Source organism: Sprattus sprattus (genome assembly GCF_963457725.1).
Source record: "Sprattus sprattus genome assembly, chromosome: 18".
Taxonomy (NCBI): domain Eukaryota; kingdom Metazoa; phylum Chordata; class Actinopteri; order Clupeiformes; family Clupeidae; genus Sprattus; species Sprattus sprattus.
In genome coordinates, this window is record NC_137916.1 from 8,446,803 (window position 1) to 8,470,319 (window position 23,517).

At 44.7% G+C, this 23,517-nt stretch overlaps 2 protein-coding genes across 4 annotated transcripts; one reads left to right on the plus strand and one right to left on the minus strand.

Annotated features, from left to right (window-relative positions):
* Positions 1-8: 8 nt before the first annotated feature.
* On the minus strand, positions 9-12,084 carry strada (STE20 related adaptor alpha). Of its 2 annotated transcripts, XM_080857214.1 has the most exons (13): positions 11,872-12,084; positions 11,184-11,253; positions 10,984-11,041; positions 9,386-9,414; positions 5,692-5,794; positions 5,427-5,548; positions 4,995-5,103; positions 4,592-4,715; positions 4,138-4,309; positions 3,830-3,934; positions 3,387-3,640; positions 1,346-1,388; positions 9-1,193 (listed from the first exon to the last, which is right to left on the minus strand). In XM_080857214.1, the coding sequence occupies exons 2-13, from the start codon at positions 11,193-11,195 to the stop codon at positions 1,038-1,040; spliced, it is 1,287 nt and encodes a 428-aa protein (XP_080713340.1). In that variant the 5' UTR covers positions 11,196-11,253; positions 11,872-12,084; the 3' UTR covers positions 9-1,037. The 2 variants fall into 2 exon arrangements, with proteins under 2 accessions (XP_080713340.1, XP_080713341.1); XM_080857215.1 differs by lacking the exons at positions 9,386-9,414; positions 11,872-12,084 and having other exon boundaries at positions 11,184-11,241.
* Positions 12,085-12,164: 80 nt separating this feature from the next.
* Positions 12,165-22,153, plus strand: ddx42 (DEAD (Asp-Glu-Ala-Asp) box helicase 42). Of its 2 annotated transcripts, XM_080857212.1 has the most exons (18): positions 12,165-12,248; positions 13,073-13,298; positions 13,681-13,834; positions 13,948-14,009; positions 14,319-14,355; positions 15,099-15,248; positions 15,861-15,965; positions 16,467-16,586; positions 16,855-17,031; positions 17,292-17,420; positions 17,731-17,830; positions 18,105-18,152; positions 18,415-18,512; positions 19,025-19,301; positions 19,560-19,786; positions 19,912-20,019; positions 20,147-20,257; positions 20,398-22,153. In XM_080857212.1, the coding sequence occupies exons 2-18, from the start codon at positions 13,078-13,080 to the stop codon at positions 21,013-21,015; spliced, it is 2,742 nt and encodes a 913-aa protein (XP_080713338.1). In that variant the 5' UTR covers positions 12,165-12,248; positions 13,073-13,077; the 3' UTR covers positions 21,016-22,153. The 2 variants fall into 2 exon arrangements, with proteins under 2 accessions (XP_080713338.1, XP_080713339.1); XM_080857213.1 differs by lacking the exons at positions 12,165-12,248; positions 13,073-13,298; positions 14,319-14,355 and having other exon boundaries at positions 13,763-13,834.
* Positions 22,154-23,517: the final 1,364 nt, after the last annotated feature.

The window sequence follows — 23,517 nt, forward strand, 5'->3', positions numbered from 1 at the left end:
TTTTACATTTCACTTTTATTGACGTCAACAAAATACAATCCAAAGTCCTGAGGTGCGAGAGGTTTAGAATTCAAGAAGAAAAATAAATGTACCACTCTCATCCATGCAAACAGCAAGAAGACACAACAAAGATCAAAGCAACACTGCTGCAACATTCAGGTGGTAAATGGACACGTTCAAAGTAGCAGGTGTAACAGAAGCCCCTCAGAAACCAACATGTGTCTAAACTACATTGTATTCAACAAGGCTTTCAGGTCATCCCAGTTTAATACAACCCACTTGCAGGCTTGAGTGCACTTAGAAACTTAACTTCCTTTAATCATTCTTCGCACCAAATGACTGAATTGAAGTCCTTGAAGGACTCTTTCTGTCCTTTAGTCAAAGTCCACTCAACACCACTTGGCATTCACCCATCCAGTCATTCACTGGTTTAGGTTCTGCTGGTAAGATGAGGTGATTGTTTAGTCATTGCCTCTTTAATGCTGTGATTGGAGAAAACCAATAAATGGATTGACATTTGTCCAGTCTTTCAAAAATGCAAGCATACTAAAGATCCAGTAACACCCATCACCACCCAATGGTCAAGTCAAAAACTGGATCCCTCTCACTCTTCGATTTCACCTTGTAGGATAAAACACGTCAAACATCCCTATGGCCAAAATGTAAAGAGTCATCAATCCCTTCTTGTCCTCATTTCATATGATGTGGTGTGGGGCTTCTCAAGCAGTGACAGACGCAGAGCAGAAATGGCAATCATGTGCATGAAAAAAAGTAAGTGTGACTGTTTAAAGCAAGCAGTTCATACACCGCCTCAAAAGAGCCAGACCAGGACAGCAGGACCTGCTTGGCAAGTGTAGCTCCCACGTGAGGAGGACAAAACACCTGTGTCTTTTGAATTTACACTGGGCCATCAAAAGAGACAAAGAGGACAAACGCCCAATGCGTCACGTCCAGGTACTCTACACCGCTCCACACCTCCAGCAGTCCTCCATCCTTTTCTCCATTCCTACTCCCGCTTCCTGTCCCTCCCTTTGTAGTCAGAAGTCCCAGTCGTCCACGTCCAGCTGGCTGAGCCCAGCCTCCAGGGTGGCCATGCCCGAGGAAGAGTCCTGGGACTGGACGTACTCGTAGCTGGTGATGGGGGAGACGGGCCGCAGCAGCTCGGGCAGAGCCTCTGAGGGACGCCGCTTGATCTGGCCGAGGGGTTGGCGGTAGTGGAAGAGATGAGAACAATGGTGAGTTAGCCGTTTCTCAGTTCTCAGCAGTCTTTTATTGTGTGTGTAAAGAAAACTCAAATCATGGTACATGGGTACGTTGCTTAGCTATGCACCTCAGACACACTCACCTGTTTGAAGAAGGGGTGACCAATAAGTGTAATTGCAGAAGGCCTAAAAGAAAACCAATAGAGCTGTTTAATGTCTTGTCACTGTCATGGGCTGGTGGATTATAGAATGTTCAAAGAATGTATCAAGGCACTACTTTAAGTTGGTAATGCATGATGTGAACATTAACAAAAAAAAACATTAAAAAAAAGTGAGTAGAAAGTTTGGCTGGATTAAAATACTGGATAAAAACAGCTAAATGATACATTATTGCTAAGAGTCCTGTATGACATAGTGACAGCCAAATGATTGGGTGTACCAATATGGTAGCACAGTGGTGTCATATTCATGATGTTAACAGCGAAATAGTCTTACTTGTTACAGATCAGTGATGCTGTGGTACTGATTCCAGTTCACCCAAAAGTTAAAAAACAACTGTCTGGTCAACATTTATCTAGCTGGCAAGCTACAGTGGGGAAAATAAGTATTTGAACCCCAACCGATTTCGCAAGTTTGGCCATTTGCAAAGAAATGTGTGATCTAGAATTGTATTGGTAGATGTATTTTAACAGTGAGAAACAGAATATCAACACAAAAATTCAGAAAACTGCATTTTATAACATTTATGACTTTATTTGCATTTGATGCAAAAAATAAGTATTTGAACCCCCAAGCAAACAGCAAGAATTCTGGCTCACAATGACCAGTTATGTGCCCAAGAAGCACACAGATTAGTCCTCATTAGGTCTAACAAGGTACACCTGATCTCAACTGGTGACGTTTATAAAAGAAACCTGTCCAAAGAATCATACTTCACACCTTCAACCTCACCACTATGGGCAAGACCAAAGAGTTGTCCAAGGAAGTCAGAGATAAGATTGTAGACCTGCACAAGGCTGGAATGGGCTACAAAACCATTGGCAAGCAGCTTGGTGAGAAGCAGACAACTATTGGTGCAATTATTCCTAAATGGAAGCAACACCAAACAAATGTTAATCGCTCTAGGTCTGGGGCTCCATGCAAGATATCCCCTCGTGCGGTATCAGTGATCATTCGAAAGGTGCAGAATAACCCCAGAACTACACAGGGGGAGCTTGTGAATGATCTCAAGGCAGCTGGGACCACAGTCACCAAGAAAACCATTGGCAACACACCACGCAGTCATTTTTTGAAGTACTGCAGCAGTCGCAAGGTCCCCCTGCTCAAGGAAGCGCATGTACAGGGCCATCTGAAGTTTGCCATTGCACACTTGAATGATTCTAAGGAGGATTGGGAGACAGAATGTGGTCAGATGATACCAAAATAAAGCTCTTTGGCATCAACTCGACTTGCCGTGTTTGACAGGGGGGGGGGAATGCTGAATATGACCACAAGAGTACATCATACCCACCATCAAGCATGGAGGTGGAAACATTATGCTTTTGGGCCGTTTCTCTGCCGAGGGTACAGGACGACTCCACCGCATCAAGGGGACTATGGATGGGGCCATGTAACGTGGAATATTGGGCTTGAACCTCATTCCCTCATTCCCTCATTCCCTCCCATTGAAAATGCAACCTTAAAAGATTTGGAGAGGATATGCAAAGAGGAGTGGACCAAAATCCCTCCTGAGATGTGTGTAAACCTGGTGACCAACTACAAGAAACGTCTGTGCTTGCCAACAAGGGTTATTCCACCAAGTACTAAGTCATTTTTGTCAGTCAGTTTTGCTAGGGGTTCAAATACTTATTTTTTGCATCATAAAGTCATAAATGTTATTAAATGCATTTTTCTGGATTTTTTTGTTGATATTCTGTTTCTCACTGTTAATATACACCTACCATTACAATTATAGACATTTCTTTGCAAGTGGCCAAACTTGTGAAATCGCCAGGGGTTCAAATACTTATTTGTTATTTTCCCCACTGTACACTCATTCTTATGAACATCTCAGAACCAGGGGGACATACATAACCTATAGACAGCTATCTGGTTAGCCTCTTCCCATACATTTCCTTTCCACATGTGGGGTGGTGTTGACAGAGGGGGCTTTGATGGGGACACAGAGATGGGACAAGAGCATACCTCTTCTCCGGCTCCCTCTGCAGACAGAGTTCCACAAAGGCGTGGAAGAGGGGGCTGAAGGTCCGGCTGTAAGGGTGACCCGCCGCCGCTGAGGAGGGCTCTCCGTTGGCATGGCGGGCCACTCCACCCCCGGGGCCCTCACAAATGCCCGAGTCGGCCCCCGAGTGCGAGGGCTTCATGTTCAGCTCCTCTGGGGGGATGGTGGTGGTGTCCAGGAGGCAGGGGACAGTGCCGTTCAGCTTCTCCAACAACATCTGACAGACACAGAGATGGGGTAGGAGGAGACAGATAGAGACCACGAGGACCAAGAAACAATCCAAAAGAACACAGGAGGACTTGGATGAAATAAGGTGAACAGAAACAATTCAGCACTCAAATTGCCTCACATTAAAAAGAAAAAATGCGTTTCTAGAAATTGGACAGTTAGCAAGTGCCTTGCCTACCTGAGTGGCTGGCATGTCTTTGAAGGGCACATGGCCATTGGCCAACTCGCATGCTGTGATGCCAAGGCTGTAGATGTCTGAACGGAAGTCGTATCCCTCCATGTTCTACAGAACAGAGCAATGCTTTTAAGACGGTATGCGTTTAGATGCAACACAGGTCCACATACCTCTGTCAGTACCCAAGAAGTAGTGAAGTGCTCTTTTCACCCAGTCACCATAATAACGTGGATCATCTAAGCCACGTCTAACACAGTCCCCTACCTGCTGTAGGACCTCTGATCTAAGCCACGCCTTACACAGTCCCCTACCTGCTGTAGGACCTCTGGGCTGAGCCAGGGCAGGACGTTGACGCTGTACTGAGGGAAGTCGTGGACAACACGCGACCGCTGGCCGTTACGGATCAAGCTAAAGATGCTTCTCAAGCCAGACAGGTACACCAAGCCGTCTGCAGAGATCAACACGTGGCTGGCCTTCACACTCCTGCGTACATGCATACAAACATACACACAGTTCAAGACATGGAGGCTTGACAACCAGATCAGAGCTTAAGACAATACAAAGTCGTGAACCCCTTAAATTGGTCAAATAAATCACAGTAGTCTACTTCTCCCTGTACCACACTAATTTGCATTGTTATGTTATGGAGTCAATTATACACAATCATAAACAAACAGGATCCAAAGTCTAGTTTAGTAGTAGTTTTCTTCCAACAGCACAGCTAACTGACTTACAGTGCCCATTAGCAATGTGCGTGTGCCTTACCGGTGAACGTAGCCCATGTGGTGAATGTAGTCAAGGGCTTTGAGAATGCCCATCAGAATGTAAGCGATAGTCAGCTCACTCAGGCCATCCCTGAAGTGGATGTTGAGTAAATCTCTCGCTGAGCCTTTAAACAAGAGGGGATTTCATTCCCAGGGGACATCATTGGGCATTACACATTAAAATGATTCAAACATGGGTAGAGCAAGTCCCTCTAAGTGTGTTCGTCTGCAGTATTTCTAGTGCATGTACACTTGAATTTGTAGATGGCATGCACACTGATCTCATCTTATGCCTTCTTATATTTTTATACCATATCAAGGTGGAAGGGGAATGTTATTGTATTCCATGTATTTCTACATGTAAGCAATGACGCTGAAGTAGGATTGAATTGCCCTGATCTTACCAAAGGCCATGAACGGGGTAATGACCCACAGCTCATTCTCCACTATGAAGATGCTCCTATAGGGGAGAATGCTGGGGTGATGGAACAGCTTTGAGACGGTGAGTTCCCCCTGTGTAAGGTACAGACAGGCAGAAGGTAAGGTCAAAATGTAAATAGAAAAAACATCAGAAAGAGACCTAATGTTTAAGGTGCATAATTAAGGCAAATAGTGACTACTAACACTAGACATCAAGACAGCAGAACAATTTAACTTCAAATGAAGGGAAAATTGTAAATATAAAAAAACATCAGAAAGAGACATAATGTCTTAAGTGCATAATTAAGGCAAATAGTGACTACTGAAAAAATGGTTAAAGTAGGGGAGGATACAAAAGACAGGTACGAAAGGGCACTTAAGGAAATGATTATTCTTAAGTACACCTGCACATATACCTGTAAGTAATTGACCATGTCATTGGTGCATGCCTCCAAGTCAATACGTCTGATAGCCACATGTTCTCTCGTGGGATTATATCTGGCTAGATTCACCGTCATCAGATCCTCCAGACCACGACCTGGAAGCAATAACAATGAAAGAAGACAAATACAATAACAACCTAATCTTAAATCTTCAAAAAACAGGTAAAGAACATTCCATAGAATAGGCAACAGCTAACACACCAAACCAACTCAGAATGGGTGAAAGCCTGGGACCTACCTATGATGGTGATGAGCTCATAGCAGCTGCTGTCTGGCAGGAAGCTTGCCATGGTGTCCCTGTGTGGGAGAGAGGTCAGGGACTCCTGGCTGTCTTCATGGGCCTGATAACATGGGGAGATGGGAGAGGGAAAGCAAGTCATCCAGGGAAGAGAGGCAACTGTTAGTCCAACATCTTTCTGGAGTCCTACTATGTGTCTGTGGGCAAGTGGATTTGAGAGTGCTGGAAAATGTTGGTTAAGGTAAGACATTATTTAGTCTTATTAGTCTAAATCTAGACTATGCGGGTATAAAAGACACCCCTCCAAGTATCTAGCCTGATCTACAATCTAGCTTGAACCAAAGGAGAGAAGGTGCTGTGTATCTGCATCTGTCTGGCATCACTGGGAGGCTGACAGGTGTCAAGTCTTGAGAAGAAAGATAAAGAAATAATAGGTATTATTATGTATATGGTTCTTTTCCTTTTCCCGATGCAAATGAGTTCCAAAATACTGCTTCACACGGGTGAGTTTCACTCCATCTGGCAACCCATCTAGTGTGTTCTACTGCTTCACACGAGTGAGTTTCACGCCATCTGGCAACCCGTCTAGTGTGTTAGAAAAACACGGCAAGCATCCAACCACAGAAATACATCTGTGGTAGTTTTCTGTTCGCCACTCTCTTGCTGGCTCTGATTTCCTTCAAGCCTGAAATGTGTTACACATTCACACATATAATCACAACAAGGCCTATTATTATCTCCACCTCTTATTATAGCAAGTTCCAGCCACTCCAGAAACTCTAAGCCATAAATCAGGTGTTGCTCGTCAGAATAACTGACAGCAAATGACCTCATAAATGAGTGAATACAGTTATCAGGGTTTTTCTACTGGACCCGAAGGGTGTTCTGATCTAAACCTGGAAGTCCTTTCTGAGCAGAACCAGGTTCCCCTGAGCTACTGGATCTGTAGAGGGCTGGAAATTGACCACTAGCAGCAGGCATCGGTCATGTAAGCAGCATTAAGGGGGTGTTTCCGTGGTTACCAGTGCAGCGAGGCGGAGATGTGTGTATTCTGTGGGTTGCCGCAGTGTGTTGCCGAGATCCTCAGTCCCTCTCTCCGCATTCTCAATAGGTAGCTAATGAGCCAATCACATTTCTGCCCGTCTTGCCTAGTGTTAACTCTCCCCCTGGTCCACCTCAGTTAATAGTTAATGAGCTCGTTCTCCAGTCTGCTGCTCACCATTACCCTCTCATTGTCTCCCCTTCTCTTCTCCAAACACATCCAAAGGATAAACATACACTTACATGAGCTGAGGTTTAAAAAAAAAAACTAGTTTCAGACATGTTTTATAAACTCCTTAAGTATAGTATTTACTCAGCTTCCCATGCACATCATCTGCACTCTGTCCCTACATCCCAAATTATCGTGCGTCTTTGTACCGGAACATTTTCCTTGGTTTGTCAAGCATGTCTCATCATTGTCTTAGGCTCTATGGTCTGTTTACTGGCAACAAAAGGGCGTGTCTCTTTAAATCTGACCTTTCTAAAAGGAAAAGCACTGCATCAGAAGGTGGCGGTCAAGTCTGTGAACAAGATGAACCTCTCTGATACCTCCCAGTCACACTCACTCAAACCTCACTGTCCTTATGATCGCCCATGAACACTCAGTATTTTCTGACCCATCCCACCTGCCTCTGCTCCATCCCTCCCTCCCTCCCTCCCTTTCCCCTCTGTCTGACACAGGGACACACTGACAGATGAGTGGAGAAAGATGAGCAGCATCACAAGAAGCGCATTCAGCAGCGCCATGAGAACATGCAAACAAGCGCGACCACACACACACAGTCACTCTCTCACTCACTCTCCAACTGTGTGAACAAGGTGTTCCCAAAAAGTATCAAGGCTGGGTGCATTTTTCTGGTTCAAACCAGCATCCAACTACCAGACGTTCCCTGAATATATTCCCTGATAGTCCTATATACAGTCATGGACAAAAATATTGGCACCCCTGCACTTTTCAGATAATGCACCACTACTCCCAGAAAATGTTTTTGTATTCACATGTTTATGTACTTATTTTGCATTAGAAAAACACAAAAAATCTGAGAAATAATGCCAAATTTTACTTTATTCCACATAAAACTCAAAAAAGGGGCGGACAAAATTATTGGCACCCTTAACTTTATAATGGGTAAAACACCCTTAAAAATAAAGAAATACAAATATCTGAAATCGATTGCTTCCTGTAACCATTAATGAGGTGTCTTACACCTCTCTACTGGAATTTCGGACCACTCGACTTTTGCCAACTGCTCCAGGTCTCTCACATTTGAAGGGTGCCTTCTCCCAACTACTGATTTGAGATCATGCCCCAGTTGTGCTATGGGATTAAGATCTGGACTCATCTCGGACACTTCAGAACTCTCCAATGCTTTGTCTTTACCATTTCTGGGTACTTTTTGAAGTGTGCTATGGGTCATTGTCCTGCTGGAAGACCCATGTCCTCTGACGGAGACCCAGCTTTCTGACACTGGGCCCTACATTGCGCCAAAAATGATTTGGTAGTCCTCAGATTTCCTGATGCTATGCACACAGTCAAGGCATCATGTTCCAGAAGCAGCAAAGCAACCCCAAAACATCAGTCCAGCTCCACCATATTAGCCTGTAGGGACCGTGTTCTTTTCTTTGAAGGCCATTGTCAGCCGTGAGACCTTGGTGCGTGCCTTTCCAAATCATGTCCTTTCAATTTAACTTACCCTTGATGGATTCCAATCAAGGTGTAGAAACATCTCAAAGATGATCAAGAGAAATGGGAGGCACTTGAGCTGAATTTGAGGTGTCAGCACAAAGTGTCTGAATACTTATGTAAATGTCAGTTTCAGTTTTCCATTTTTAATAAAATTGCCAACATTTCTAAAATCTTATTTTTGCTTTGATATTATGGGCATTGATTGTAGATTGGTGAGGGACAAAATAAACTGAAATGATTTTAGCATAAGGCAGCTGCAACATAACAGAGTGTGAAAGAAGTGAAGTGGTCTGACAGTACTTTCTAAACACACTGTCCATTATTTAGCTTAGCTCTACAGTTTCAAAGGTATTTGGCTTGGGTGGTTGGGGAAGTTAATTTTATTGAATTGTTACATGTGGCAACAGTAATCTGAATCGAATGACAGTTATTAATTGAATATTAGGCTAAGTGTAAATGTAGTCACAGGTTTCATAGCAGGGCACAGTACTCACTGTCCAGGGCAAAAGTGTGAATATGAGAGACCCATGGAAAAGTGACATGCAAATGATGACATATCAGAGAATATGAGGACAAAGTGTGCTGCTGGAACACTGTTTAGAACCAGAGAAATACAACTGGTCTTGACACATTCTGAACACACCAGTTATACGCAAGTCAGCCTCACCATCTTGCATGCTCAGACACACACACACACACAGACCATATATTCATAACAATCAGATCTAGTGACTGGGAACACACACACACACACACACACACACACACACACACACACACACACACACACACACACACACACACACACACACACACACACACACACACACACACACACACACACACACACACACACACACACACACACACACACACACACACACACACACACACACACACACACACACACACACACACACACACGTTGTTGGATTGTGAAAGCCGTACCAGAGGTGCCGCACTTACTTTCCTGTGTGGGCTTGCCTGAGCTTGCTCTGGGACAGAGAAACCACATCAGTGGCGCATGAGAAACATATACACACAGACAGAAGGGTTTTGGGGTTTAGAGTGTGGTCTTGGAAAAGGCTAAGATCTAGGTGTAGCCAGGGCCAGGTAAATGTGATCTGAAAGGTTACAATGAGGATTTATATTCAAATCAGTAATTTCATTTTATAATCATGACCCTGCCAGATTAAAGCCTGGAGGCCTTATTCTGTTAGAATGGACCCGTTTTACACTCCGACACCTGTAATATTAAATATAGTACCTCAGGACTTCCAGATGGCAGTAAAAACCCAGACTTACAACTGAAAGGGGTTAGGCTAGGACACTCACCCTCCACCCACCCCTGTGATGTTAAACAACCCTTTCTTTAAAACTGAATACAGGTCTGAAGCCGACCACCATGATTTAGATCACAAATAGTCATATAAATGAAACTCCTGACAGTAAACTTGAAATAGCTGTATTACTTCTTCCAACACTTGAGGGTTTAAGCTTTTTTACGGATTGACCCACACAAAGTTACTCAAGCAGCTATGCATTGTTGGCATGGGAACAAGGAGCAGCCAATGATGTAGAGTTGAAAAAAAAAACATAAATGCTTCCATGACCATTCATATTGGATGAAAAATCATGCAATGGTCAGAGGATGGCAGAACAACCAGATGAGCATCAAAGTAAAGAATGGACAAATGTACAATTTCTGCACCCCTTGGCATTCTTACAATCAGAAGGCACTCAGCCCTTGATCTTTTGACAGTCCCACTGGATAATACACCCACATTAATGTACCAGTTTTTAGTTGTTTGTAGGCCAACAAATGCTTCTTTACCCAAGCTATTTGAGGTTTCCTGGAGCTGTACATTTGCATATTTTAAGGAGTGCTGACTGTTCATTCATAACTCTGCAAAGCTATTATGATTGCTGTCAATATTTAACACAGGAAATCTTCAAAGTGGGAATAATGAATTAATCTAAGACCCTCAGTTTTGTGCAAAAAGCATGACCCGCAAGCCAGAAGCCCAAAGCTTGACCTAGTCATATGCTGTCCTGATCTTAAAAGAACAAGATCACACACAACCCCTAGGTGAACCTTATTCTCACTGAAGTTTTTAATTTTTTTTTCATTTCACCTACAGTTCCGCTGAAGCTTTTTAAAGAGTCTACAAAGTCCACAATGCTTCACAAACTTATAAACACAACCTTGGGTCCAGGGACACCAAATATAAACACATGAATGAACTCCTTCCAACAGAGCTAGGAGTACACAAAGCAACAAAAAGAGAGCAAGCAAGAGCTTTTTTACTGCGTCAACTCCTCGAAGCAGGCGACTATTTTTAGCCAGTTGCGATGCAAGCACGTAAAGATATTATAAAGTGGTCGACATCTACAGGTGGGCCTATATTTTATATTATGCCTACACAAACTGTGGAAAGTTTCAAAAAGGTGAAGTCTATGCCTTGCAGGTTGGAAGGTGACGGCTTTACTCGTGCTCGAAGATCAAAGATTTTAGAACTTCATGAGCATGGACAATAACGCGTCAGAACATGTCGGTCACTCACCTCCAAATAACTCTAAATCCCTCAGGCTCTCCACACTCAGTTTCTCTGACACCCAACGCTATAAAATGGAGACATAAAACATGGTAACAGAGGTTATCATAGAAACGCCATGACTAACACCTTACTATGTGAGAAACAATAAAGAAAGGAGTACAGCTATAGCGTTAAAGAAAACTAAGTTTGCTGATTCATTTACCCACCAGAAAAGACATTGAGCCTGAAGACAGAGAGCTTGCTACCACCTCGAAAAGCCCATGCAACTACAAACCCCTGAAAAAGATAAATATTCAGGTTGCACAAATTATTAAATAAAGGTTTGCAGCAGATGATAATGCCATAACGACTTTCTATCAGGTTTCTTTCGCTTTGGTCACTGCTTTTTTCGGGAGGGGGCGTTACCATAACAACGTTCTTGTCAGATGAGAGTTAGATTAAGTTACGACTTTTAATAAAAAGAGTACACAATAGATTTAAGAAAGAGTTGTTCTAGGCATTACCTGTCAAGCATTTATAAATAAATGGATGCTTCTGGATGTTACTAGCTAGTCGGGACCTAGCATCATGATGTTTGCCTTTTTCACACCTTACAATTGCTGGATAGATACATGACTATACACACCAACATATATGGGCATTATTAACTGCATTATTTCTACTCACATAAGGGATCTCATAACAATATCCGACATCATTCAGCTGGACAATTTCCCGCGTACATTGGGTTTCATATAATATAAACGTCTGAAGTTCACTTAGCTATCGGTAGCTATGCTCACTGGCTAACATTAGCCATTCAGCAAATGGTTGCTTACTATTACATTTGCTCTCGGTAGCTGTTGGGAAATTAAGAAAATATGTCCATTATTACAATATTAACTGCACACTTACCTCCAAATAAACACAAGACCTGTACAAATTTCGTAACCTTTTGTATTTTCCTTTAGATCGAGGTAGATGGAGAAATTGTCGTCCCCTCCTTGCAGTAAGTTTGTTGATAAAATGGGACTGTTGATTGGACGAAGGACATTTTCGTCTTAAGATTCTGGAAAATAATTGGCTTGTTTCAACAAAAAGGAGGTGAATAGCAAGATAACTGTGCTTTCATTGGTCCTATCCATTTAGCCAACAAACTCTGTCGCATGTCTTTTACGTTAGACACAAAACTGGAAAGCTGGCGAGTGAAATGACGTAGCTAGAATAACGTCGACACGAACATTCAGGAGTGGACGCTGTAAATAGAGTTTACCTCACAGTGGAAAAAACAGGTAATACAAATCGAATGATTCTATAGATCACGATCTATCAGAATTAAGTCAAATATATCGTGCATGCATTGTCCATTTTTTATTTAAACCCTTTTGATCGGCAATGTGGTCGATAAATCTTCACACACCCCCAGATCTACTCATAGCGCGCTTACCTTACTGTTGCTGAGGCCTTCGATAGTTTAGGTAGCTAGCTCTTTAGCTTTGAACATAGGATCACCTGGCCCAACCGCAAAGCTTCCTAAAGCAAGACATAGTTGTATTGTGCAGGCAGTGATCGGCAATGTTGTGTACGTTACGTAACGGTAGTGTTCCTTGTGCGCCACGGAGTTGCTACTTGCTAGTTAAAGCTAATTGTTAGCCAGCTAGCATTAGCTCTTACAAGTTGTAATGATGGCCAGCTAGCGTCTGGTTTACCACTGTTGTCGAAGCATCTGGAGACGCTGACATTGTAGTCGTCACTTGTCTTTGGTAGCTATATTAGGGTAGGGGCTTGCATTTGCTTAAGTTATCTACGTGCTAATGTCTTGTCTCACAGGGTTTGCACATGTTTTGATGTGGATGAAGAGTGACAGGTTAGATATTTGTAACAAATGGTGAGGTATTAAGAATCCATTCGGATTTGTTTCTATTTATGGTCGATACAATTTATCAACACTTGTGTAGCTAACAGTTATAGTGTGGTCGTTATCAAACAGACACAATTATCAGTGTGTTATCGTCCAGTTAAACTTCATAGCACGGAAACTGACCACCTGCCATTGCATGTGATGAAATGCAGGTAGAAATTCACGTAGGCTTCATTCCTTTGTTTTTCAATGTAGCAGCCATGACTATGAACTGGAGTAAGGGAGGCCCGGGTGCAAAGCGAGGCTTTGGGTTCGGTGGCTTCTCTTTGGCCGCCGGAAAGAAAGAGGAGCCTCCATTACCGGAGCCTTCACACAACTCTTTTGGAGCTTCAGGGTCGGCTGGAGGATATGGCAAGAATCAGCAGCTCCCAGCCTTCTACAAAATAGGCACCAAAAGAGCTAATTTTGATGAAGAGAATGCGTGAGTGTCATTAAAAGTCTAATATCTGTACTTTGAAGATTCATTCATTTGAGGTCATGTTGACATTTTAGCAGTATGTTGTATTTACTTTTTTAGAGGTTTTGTCCGACAAATGACTGGTATCTACAGTAGCCGCTTAAGCCATATAATGTGATATTTTGTTATCTTATGTGTTCATGTTGTCTTGTGCAAACGGGTTATTTTGTGGGAACAAGTTATGATTATAAAAGCTAAAAAATATCACCAGCTGTTTTTCCTTATAAATTGTGTCCTTGAAAAAAATGAAATAAGTACAGTAATTAATGTACTTTATTAATAATCTACTGACCTATTGTGGAGATTTCATGTGTTTATGTACCTGGCTCCCCTCTTGTCTGTGCAGGTATTTTGAGGACGATGAAGAGGAGGCAAGCACCAATGACCTGCCCTACATCCCAGCAGAGAACTCCCCAACCCGAAAACAGTTCCAGTCCGGAGGGGGGCAGGGCTCCGACAGCGAGGATGACCCACTGGATGCTTTCATGGCGGAGGTTGAGGTGAGAAGAGGAAAGGAAGCTTTAAATAAGTGGAGCAGTAGCTGTAATTATCTTAATGTTGATTTTGTGACATACTGCATTTTTTAGTTTAATGTGTTTTATTCCCTGACCAGAGTCAAGCAGCCAAAGACATGAAAAAGTTGGAGGAGAAGGAGAAGGAGAAAAAGTTAGCCAAGTAAGGACTTTTAATAGTTTTTTGTCTTTTCTTTTATCCTGTCCTTTTGCTGTTTTCCACTACCCCAGTCAATGCTATGACATGTGGTATTACCCCAAATAATCAGGCAACAGTCTAGAGACCGCACATGTAAATGTAATTAGCGGGCAGTTTTCTAGACTTTGTTACATGAAATGGGTTTGGGAAGAGGCACTTGATGGGGATGGCTGACTGGCAATGATCTAGAGGACATTGTGTGGGGGAATGGGGGTTTTCAAGGTGATCGAACGAGTCGCAGGGAAGTTTTTTTTCTCCGCTCTTTTCTTCCAGGGGTATACGAGATGACATTGAAGAGGAAGATGACCAAGTGAGTGAGCTTGCTACTGTTCCATCTGGTACCACTCTTATGATCTCAAACGAGCTGCAGAGGCCCTACCTCTCCCCCCCATTTCTTCACTAATTCATCCTCCCTCTTTCCCCTGTTTTTGCCCTTTTTCTTTCTTCTCTAGCCTTCTCTAGCCTCTAGCCTTATCTATTTTATGACCTATATCTGGTTCTGCCAGGCTTGGGTGATAAGTTGATGGCAATGATTTCTGATGTCATTGTCTTGTGGAATCTGCTCCCTTAGCGAGTGTTGTGCATTGGGATTATGCTGTTTCCTAGACTTCCTCCGATGTACGATTCCTGACCCAGGATAAACAATAGTTTGACAACATCCTCAGTTTGTAGTGGTTGACTTGTATGTCCAGTCTTACAGAATCCTATGACTCACACCCCCCTTGTGTAACTTGACTATGAACTTAACACAAGATTACACGTCAGTTGAGTGTGACTTGTGGGGTCTCAGCCTGGGTTTGGTCCTGGACAGTAATCGTAAAAAGTAATTGCTTCATGAGTATGACCTCCATTGTGAGTTTACCAGTCAGATTGCAGCTTGTTGGATTTTGAAGTTGATGCCAGCTAACTTGGTGTCTGTCCACTTGACTTATGTCGGATATTTGTTGATAGTTGTGATGGTAGTGTTAGCACTCCTGTATGCCTGTGTGTGTGTGTGTGTGTGTGTACCTGTGTGTTGCTGCGGTGTGATGCCTGTTCCTGTGCTCTGTGCAGGAGGCCTACTTCCGCTACATGGCCGAGAACCCCACTGCCGGCCTGACCCTGGAGGAGGAGGACGAGAACGTCGACTACGACAGCGACGGCAATCCCATCAACCCTACCAAGAAGATCATCCTGCCCCTGCCCCCCATCGACCACTCTGAGGTAAGGAGCCTCAGAGGATGCATTTCATTGTCACGAAATACAGATTTCAGAGATCTGAATGTGTTGTTCAGGAGGTGGAAAAATTATGTCCTCTGGTTATGCTAAGACAAGCATTGCAGACAGAATAATCGTGTGTTTTTAAAGGCAAACACACACCACACTGTTGCGTCGCTTCACATCGCCTGTGACTAGGCCAAAAAGTTGTGCTAAAACACAGTAAGCAGTGTTTGCTTACCATTTTCACACCACTCTCTCTCACCACAGACATTTCGTAATATAGCTACTTCTTGTCTGGAATATGTCTGATAACATGCAAATGACACTGCCGTTATCAGCCCTTGGTCTTTTGGTTGTGGAAGAATAAGGAGAAACCTTTACTAAATCGGTGAAATCATGGGTACTACAGCGACCTGTTCCTGTTAAGTTCTACATGTTGAAGGAACTTACCAGTCCAATCATCTGAACAGCCAATAAGATCCGGCCTGGTGTCACAGGCTTAAAATGTAATGTCAAAGATATCCATTTCACAAATTAACTTGATGGAGCCATGACTCATATGTGTGCTCTACTTGGCATGTTTCATACGTGTGCTCTGCTTGTTTTCCTCTGTAGATTGATTACCCACCCTTTGAGAAGAATTTCTATCAGGAGCATGAGGAGCTGCACAGCCTGACAGGAACACAGGTGGTGGACCTCAGACAGAAACTCAACCTCAGGGTGAGTCTTGCACACAGACACAGAGACACAGAGACACAGAGACACAGAGACACAGAGACACAGAGACACAGAGACACAGAGACACAGAGACACAGAGACACAGAGACACAGAGACACAGAGACACAGAGACACAGAGACACAGAGACACAGAGACACAGAGACACAGAGACACAGAGGCTCACTCACTCACTCACTCACTCACTCACTCACTCACTCACTCACTCACTCACTCACTCACTCACTCACTCACTCACTCACTCACTCACTCACTCACTCACTCACTCACTCACTCACTCACTCACTCACTCACTCACTCACTCACTCACCTCACTCACCTCACTCACTCACTCACTCACACAAGTATACTAACACAAACCCTGGAATTGCTTCACCATTAAAGATCCATATATGATTTGGGCATAGATGAACGCTGCAGTTGGTTTATCGTCTTCTAGCTGTAACGTGACTGAAATTCTTGGCTCTGTTTTGTTTTTTGACAGGTTTCAGGAGCGGCGCCCCCTAAACCTTCCACAAGCTTTGCCCACTTTGGCTTCGACGAGCAGCTTATGCACACGATCCGCAAATCTGAGTACACCCAGCCCACTCCCATCCAGTGCCAGGTACCGCCTCTATGCTGGGCCAGTGCCAGCTCTTACTTATGCCAGAGAAAAAAGGGGGAGAAAGAGAAAAGATGTCTGGAGATCTAGACAAGGGTTTTTATATGGGATGCCTTTATGGATGAGACTCATCTGATACCTCTAACCGATAACTAGCCAGCCTGTGACTAGAGTGTAGGAAGAGTACGCCTTCATTTTTCTCCCAGCCAGTGGTCTGAAAGCATGCTCCCCCAAACACTGTGTTTTCTTTTTTTCGACCCGTCTTGTCCAGGGTGTGCCCATTGCCCTGAGCGGGCGTGACATGATTGGCATCGCCAAGACCGGTAGCGGGAAGACAGCCGCATTCATCTGGCCCATGCTGGTGCACATCATGGACCAGAAGGAGCTGCAGCCAGGGGACGGGCCCATCGCCATCGTCGTGTGCCCCACGAGAGAGCTCTGTCAGCAGGTGAGGGCCGCGCCAAGCCCTGGAGTATGATCAAACACAGGGCATGAAAAGGAGCAGTGAGAAGAGAAAAATGAGTGGAATGATGGACTGAAGGAGGGGACCGTTGGACCAAACAGAGGGGAATTTAAGAAATACTTTGCCTGGGATGCATCTGCCACAGTGACTGTGTTGTAGTGGTAGTGGGGATGACCAAGATGAGGATTATGGTAGTTTTATTGCTGGGGATGATGATTTTGTTTCTGTGTTTGTGCGTGGTACAGATCCATTCCGAGTGTAAACGCTTTGGGAAGGTATATGGTCTGCGCTCAGTGGCGGTGTATGGAGGAGGCAGCATGTGGGAGCAGGCCAAGGCACTGCAGGAGGGAGCTGAGATCGTGGTGTGCACTCCGGTAAGTGTCCCACTGTGTGTGTGTGTGTGTGTGTGTGTGTGTGTGTGTGTTCTGGCCATTTCATTGGGCCATTGTTCCTTTGGCATTCCGGTTGTCTATCTCAACTTTGCACTCTCTATATTTTTGGCTCTGTTTGTGTTCTATTTAGCAGAAACTTTTGTCCAAAGCGACATACAAGGGAGAGAACAGTCAAGCTACGAGCAATAGAGACCTAGTGTAACAATAAATACAATTTTACATAAGAATTTAAAAAAGTGCAGGAATGTAAGTGCAAGTGCACGCTGCATGTGTCCTCCTCCCCCTCTCTCAGGGTCGGCTGATTGATCACGTGAAGAAGAAGGCCACCTCGCTGCAGAGAGTGAGCTACCTGGTGTTTGATGAGGCTGACCGCATGTTTGACATGGGCTTTGGTAAGACTTTGTCTTCGAAATGTCAAACAGCCTTTCATCAGCCAGCCTATCATGCTTTTCTGTTTTTTCCCTTTTCTTTAGTGTGTTCTATAGATTTGTTGTAAATGTAAATACAAAGCCCAAAGTACATGCCAAATCAAGTAACTCTCTTCCACAGACACCACTCTTCGGAAGGGTAAAGGGAGTGGGGGGCTTAAAGACAGAGGAGCGTTTCAGGGAAAGGGAGAATAGAGATGTACAGTATGAGAAAAAATAATGTGTTCCCCTTTTTCAGAATACCAGGTTAGATCCGTCGCAAGCCATGTTCGGCCAGACAGACAGAGTAAGTAACTTTTTTTTTAATGATTTAAGAATCATGTGTTATCATTTTATGTTCTTACAGGTTAAACATTAAGGTGGTTGCTTGCTACATATATTAAGATGTTGACTATGTTGTGTTTCCTTCACTCTATTGATTATTTTGTGAGTCCAGTGTCGGTATCTGTGTGTCAGTGTCTGTGGCAGTGTGTGCAAGTCAGTGTGCGTGTCAATGTGTTTGCTCGAGCATATGTTTCGCTCACCAGGACCTCTTTTCATCCCTACAGCCCTGTTGTTCAGCGCCACATTCCGTAAGAAGATTGAGAGGCTTGCACGGGACATCCTGGTTGACCCTATACGTGTGGTGCAAGGAGACATTGGAGAGGTGATTCACCTCAAATTATCCTTTGCTCTGACTGGGTGTTGTCTTTTGGACCCAGTGTAGTGGCTGTGTGGTTAGGAGACCATGAAAGGAGATGAGAGGATGTGTGGCTGTGTGCTGGTGTTGTGAGGAATGTGAGAAGGAGGTAATCTGCTTCTCAACTGAAGAGAACTTTTGTTAATGTTGAGATTTGTTCTGTCACTCCTCTGTCTTCTGGGCGCATTCCTTTGCTTCCACGCCTCTGTGTGTCCTATCTTTCTGCCCGTTCCTTACGTCTCCCTATTTCACTCGTTCTCTTACTCTCGCTGTCTTTTGGTATCTGGCTCTTTCTCTCCTTTCTCTCTTTTCTCTGGCTTTATACACGTTTCTTGTTCCTTTTACTCACTCACTCACTCACACTCTTTCTCTCTCTCTCTGTCTTTTTTTCTCTCTGTCTTTCTATCTTTTTATCTATTTCTGTCTGTCTATCTATCTTTCTATCTTTCCCTGCTGTTCTTCTGTGCTATGCATCTCAGGCCAACGAGGACGTGACTCAGCTGGTGGAGATTCTGCCGGCCGGTTTGGACAAGTGGGCCTGGATGACACGGCGGCTGGTGGAGTTCACCTCGTCTGGCTCCGTGCTCATCTTCGTCACCAAGAAGGCTAACTGCGAGGAGCTGGCCACCAACCTGACGCAGGAGGGCTACTCGCTGGGCTTGCTGCACGGGGACATGGACCAGAGTGAGAGGAACAAGGTCATCGCCGACTTCAAGAAGAAGAGCCTGCCTGTTCTGGTGGCCACCGACGTGGCGGGTGGGTAGGGGAATGAGGCGGGTGGGTAGGGGATGGAGGCGGGTGGGTAGGGGATGGAGGCGGGCAGTTGAGGGATGATGGAGGAGTCGAAAAGGACGAAGGGAGTTGGGGGGTTTGGCTTTGGTGTTTTGTGGTGTTTGCTGTTTTTATTTATTTATTTATTCGTTTGTTTGTTGGTTTGCCTTTCACTCTCACATTCCTCTCTATCTATCTTTCTCTCTTTTCTGCTTTCGTTCGGGCTCTCTCTTCTCTCCTCAGCCCGTGGTCTGGACATTCCCTCCATCCGCACTGTGGTGAACTACGATGTGGCCCGTGACATCGACACCCACACGCACAGGATTGGTCGAACGGGTCGTGCTGGGGAAAAGGGTGTGGCCTACACCCTCCTCACCAACAAAGACACCTCATTTGCTGGAGACCTAGTCCGTAACCTGGAAGGAGCCAATCAGAGTGTCTCAAAGGACCTGATGGATCTCGCCATGCAGGTGTAATTGGATATCATGGCTATTTCTTTAGAGGATTCTCTGTGCATATAGTCTGGTTAAATGTTCTCTGACTCAAAAATGGATCTAATGCCTTCTGGGGTTTTTGTTTTTGTTTTTTCATTCAGAATAACTGGTTCAGGAAGTCCCGCTTTAAGTCAGGGAAAGGGAAGAAGCTGAACATTGGAGGCGGAGGCCTGGGGTACAGAGAAAGACCTGGCTTAGGATCAGATACGGTAGGAGTTTATATATGTATTCCTGTGATATAGATAGGTGAAAAGGTGAACATTTGGCAGCTTTATTTAGCCTTAGGCTGTTGGTGGGCGAGCACAGACTTCTGGGTAATGTAGTCTTTTTATGCAGGAGCGTAGTGCTGGTGGGAGTGGGGCTTCTGCCCTTGGGAACTACGATGCTTACAAACCCTCCACAGGAGCCATGGGAGACCGCATGTCAGCCATGAAATCTGCTTTCCAGGTACCTGCTTTTCTCTCATTTTATACTGTCTGGCTGTCCTTTTCTCATTGATTTATTTCTAGTGTTCATGCTCTTATTCGTATCACATCTTTTGCTGCAGTCTTTCTCACTCTCCCATTCTCCTCTTCCCTCCCTCCTAGTCCCAGTATAAAAACCACTTTATTGCTGCGTCTGGCCAAGCTCCTAAGCTCACCACCAAATCCAGCAGCACTTCAGGCTGGACCAGTGCCGGTAGCCTGAGCTCAGTGCCCAGTGGGGCCCCAGAGGGCCTGGACAAGCCCTTAGCCCCATCCATAACCTCCATGCCGCCACCGCCGCCCTCCCTGAGCATAGGCACCAAAATGGCGGGCTTTGCCAGCGCCGGCTCCCTGAGCTCCGTGCCAGACAACCCCCGCAGTGATCGCTACGGAGATGAGCGCAGTCGCCACGGCGACCGAAGTTCAGGAGGAGGAGGAGGAGGAGAGCGTGAGCGTGATCGCGACCGCTACGGGGATCGAGACCGGCACAGTGATCGTGATCGCCATGGAGACAGCGAGCGTGATCGTCATGGAGACAGCGACCGTGATCGTCATGGAGACAGCGACCGTGATCGCCATGGAGACCGCGATCGCCAAGGCGACAACAGGAATGGCGACAACAGCCGGAGGGAGCGGGACGGACGGTCGGAGCGTGATGGTCGGTCGGAACGTGACGACCGTGGGGCTGGGTTTGCCATTCCGGATCCCCCTAAGCGCAAGAAAAGCAGATGGGACAACTGAGAGACTTGCTGAGATGCACCTCACCTAACAACTGGAGCCCTCGAGGTGGGTGGGAAGAGAAAAAGAGCCAAAGCAGCATTTCCTTGCCCTCCACTGTTGATTGTTGGACTGATTGACCATGAGGAGGTTCTGTTGCTGTTGTTGAGTTTGAGAGTGTATCTGTTTTCTTACTAGCACTGTGTAGCAATAGAAGCTACCATCTCCACCTCTCCTGGATAAGCATGTAGCTTCATCCTCCCCCCCACTTGTCAGTCCATCCAGTGTTTGTGGGGTGGGAAGGGATTGGGGGTTAAGGAAGACATCACAAATGGAGGGTCTCAGATTGAACCCTAATGGTCTAGAGGTCTCGGCATATCTTCTGTTGTCCTTCTGCTGATGTGTGCAGACTCAAAGGCATCTATGTTAATCAGTGTCCCTCCGAGGTTTCCCTGTAAAGTTTGCTGTTTGTATGAAGTCATTTAATGTGTTGAGACAAAACTTAGTTAAACTTAGTGTTCGAACCCTTGAGTTTGGTTGAAGATGTTTTAGCTGTGCCTTTGATCATGCACAGAGATTGTCATTTGTCCTTTTAGAAACGCATAACAAGGGACTGTACAGAAGTGTGCGTGCGTGTTTGTGTGTGTGTGTGTGTGCGTGCACGTATGTGAGTGTGTGTGTGTGTGTGTGTGTGTGCGTGCGTGCATGTGAGTGTGCGTGCGTGAGTGTGTGCATGTGTTTCAATATATGCAGAGGACAGCACTGCACCATTTGTGCAGCAAGATGATGAGGCATAAAAGAAAAGGAAAAGGACTGGGGCATCTAGTTCTGCGGTACCATCTGTAATCCACCACTGTTTTTTTGTAAATCTTTTGTCCTTTTTTCCCCCATTTTATATCCTTGTAAAGCAACATACTGTGGCCAAAGGCTGTGCTAACACAAAACTCATCATACCTGCTAGCCTGAAGTATTGTACATGCATTTTGGGGGAAACTGAAAAATAAAAACGTGAATTCCCCTAACCATTCGTCCTTCAAGAGGTCATTGGGCGTTATCTTTGTTTTGACTGCCTTGTCCTTGTTCTTCATTGCTGTCATAACCCTGTCCATAAACCTGTGTAGGGTGATGGCGATCTAGCTTCAATAAAGTCTGTCTTCTCTTCTCTCTGTCGCCACAATGTCTTACTGCTTTGTTTAATTTCCAGTTTTGTTTTCATGAAGGATTCAAATCAAGGGCGTAGGTTTGCATATGGTCCATAGGGACTAGTCACATCCAAAGTTTGGGAAAGACACAATTGTCCCAACCAATATTTTGTTAATTTGAATGGCCTGTTAGAAAAAAATATTTTGCACAATATATTTGCAAACTTATTCGTATTATTATCTGTAGGCCTACTATGTCCGTCGCCCTGAAGAGTGAAAAATTCATTTCAAAGTTATCCCATGCGCCGGTGAGACAAGATGCTGTCATTTCATGTGTCCCTACCAAAGGTGAAAACAAGTCTGGGCCCTTGAATCAAATAATCAGAGTAGAGTAGAGAATAGAGAACCTAAGCCTAAAAGGCTTTTAGAGTGAGCGCTAAGATGCGTTGCAGGGTGGCGTGTTTACATGCTTTGCCTCATCGTAAACATTTTTCTGACTTCCAGCAGGCCTGCCTGTGACTTGTCTTTGTGATAGTTTTCCTAGTGTGTCTGTCTATCCACGGTGGCCCCGTTTCTTTCACAACACTTGCTCTACTTCTGTGACAAGAGGACAACCAAAAGCAGCATAGGCTACTCCCATGTTGTAAGGATTCTTGGTTTTTGCAGACCAACAACTGATTTAAGCTTCTTAAAGCTGCTGCCTGCGATTCAAATCCAAAACACTTTTAGGTTCTCATGGTCCTCTAGCTCTAGCTATCTGTTCCGTGTGTGTGTGTGTGTGCTTGAAAAAACTCTGGTGGTCTTAGTCGGTCCTGGCAAATGAAGTGGATCGGACCGAGCTGTTCACAATTCCACATTGCTTCAGGAGCATGGATGGGCCGGGTGTCATTTGATCAAATGTTGAGCTCAAATGTCAGCAACCTTTCGCCAGAATTACGTACTGCATCATTAAGCCACAGCCTAGTCATGCTGGCTTCATAGTTTCAATTTCTTTTTTAGTAGTTGTTCCCTAATTCATGTTAGGGGTTAGACATACTTAGGGGTTGATGTGTCATATGTGTATTTTTCAAGCTGTGTGAGTAAACCTTGTGAGATTTTTAATTCGATAGTCTGAATGGTCTGTAACAGGAGCCTCGCAGGATGTAAAGCAGCTTTTCACAGTGACGCCCATTTTATCTGAGTGACCCTCAGGCCCTTGGGTGGGTATGGGGTGGGGCAGAGGAGGGGGGAGGGGGGGCAGCAAGACCACTGAAGTACCATATGTTGTTCCTCAGCTTTGACCCCTGGTAACCATCCTTGACTAGATGTAACCTAATCTTGACAATGTGCTAAGAAGATACTTTTTTTTCTTTTTCAGGGGCGGAACACACAAAAAGAAGCCTCT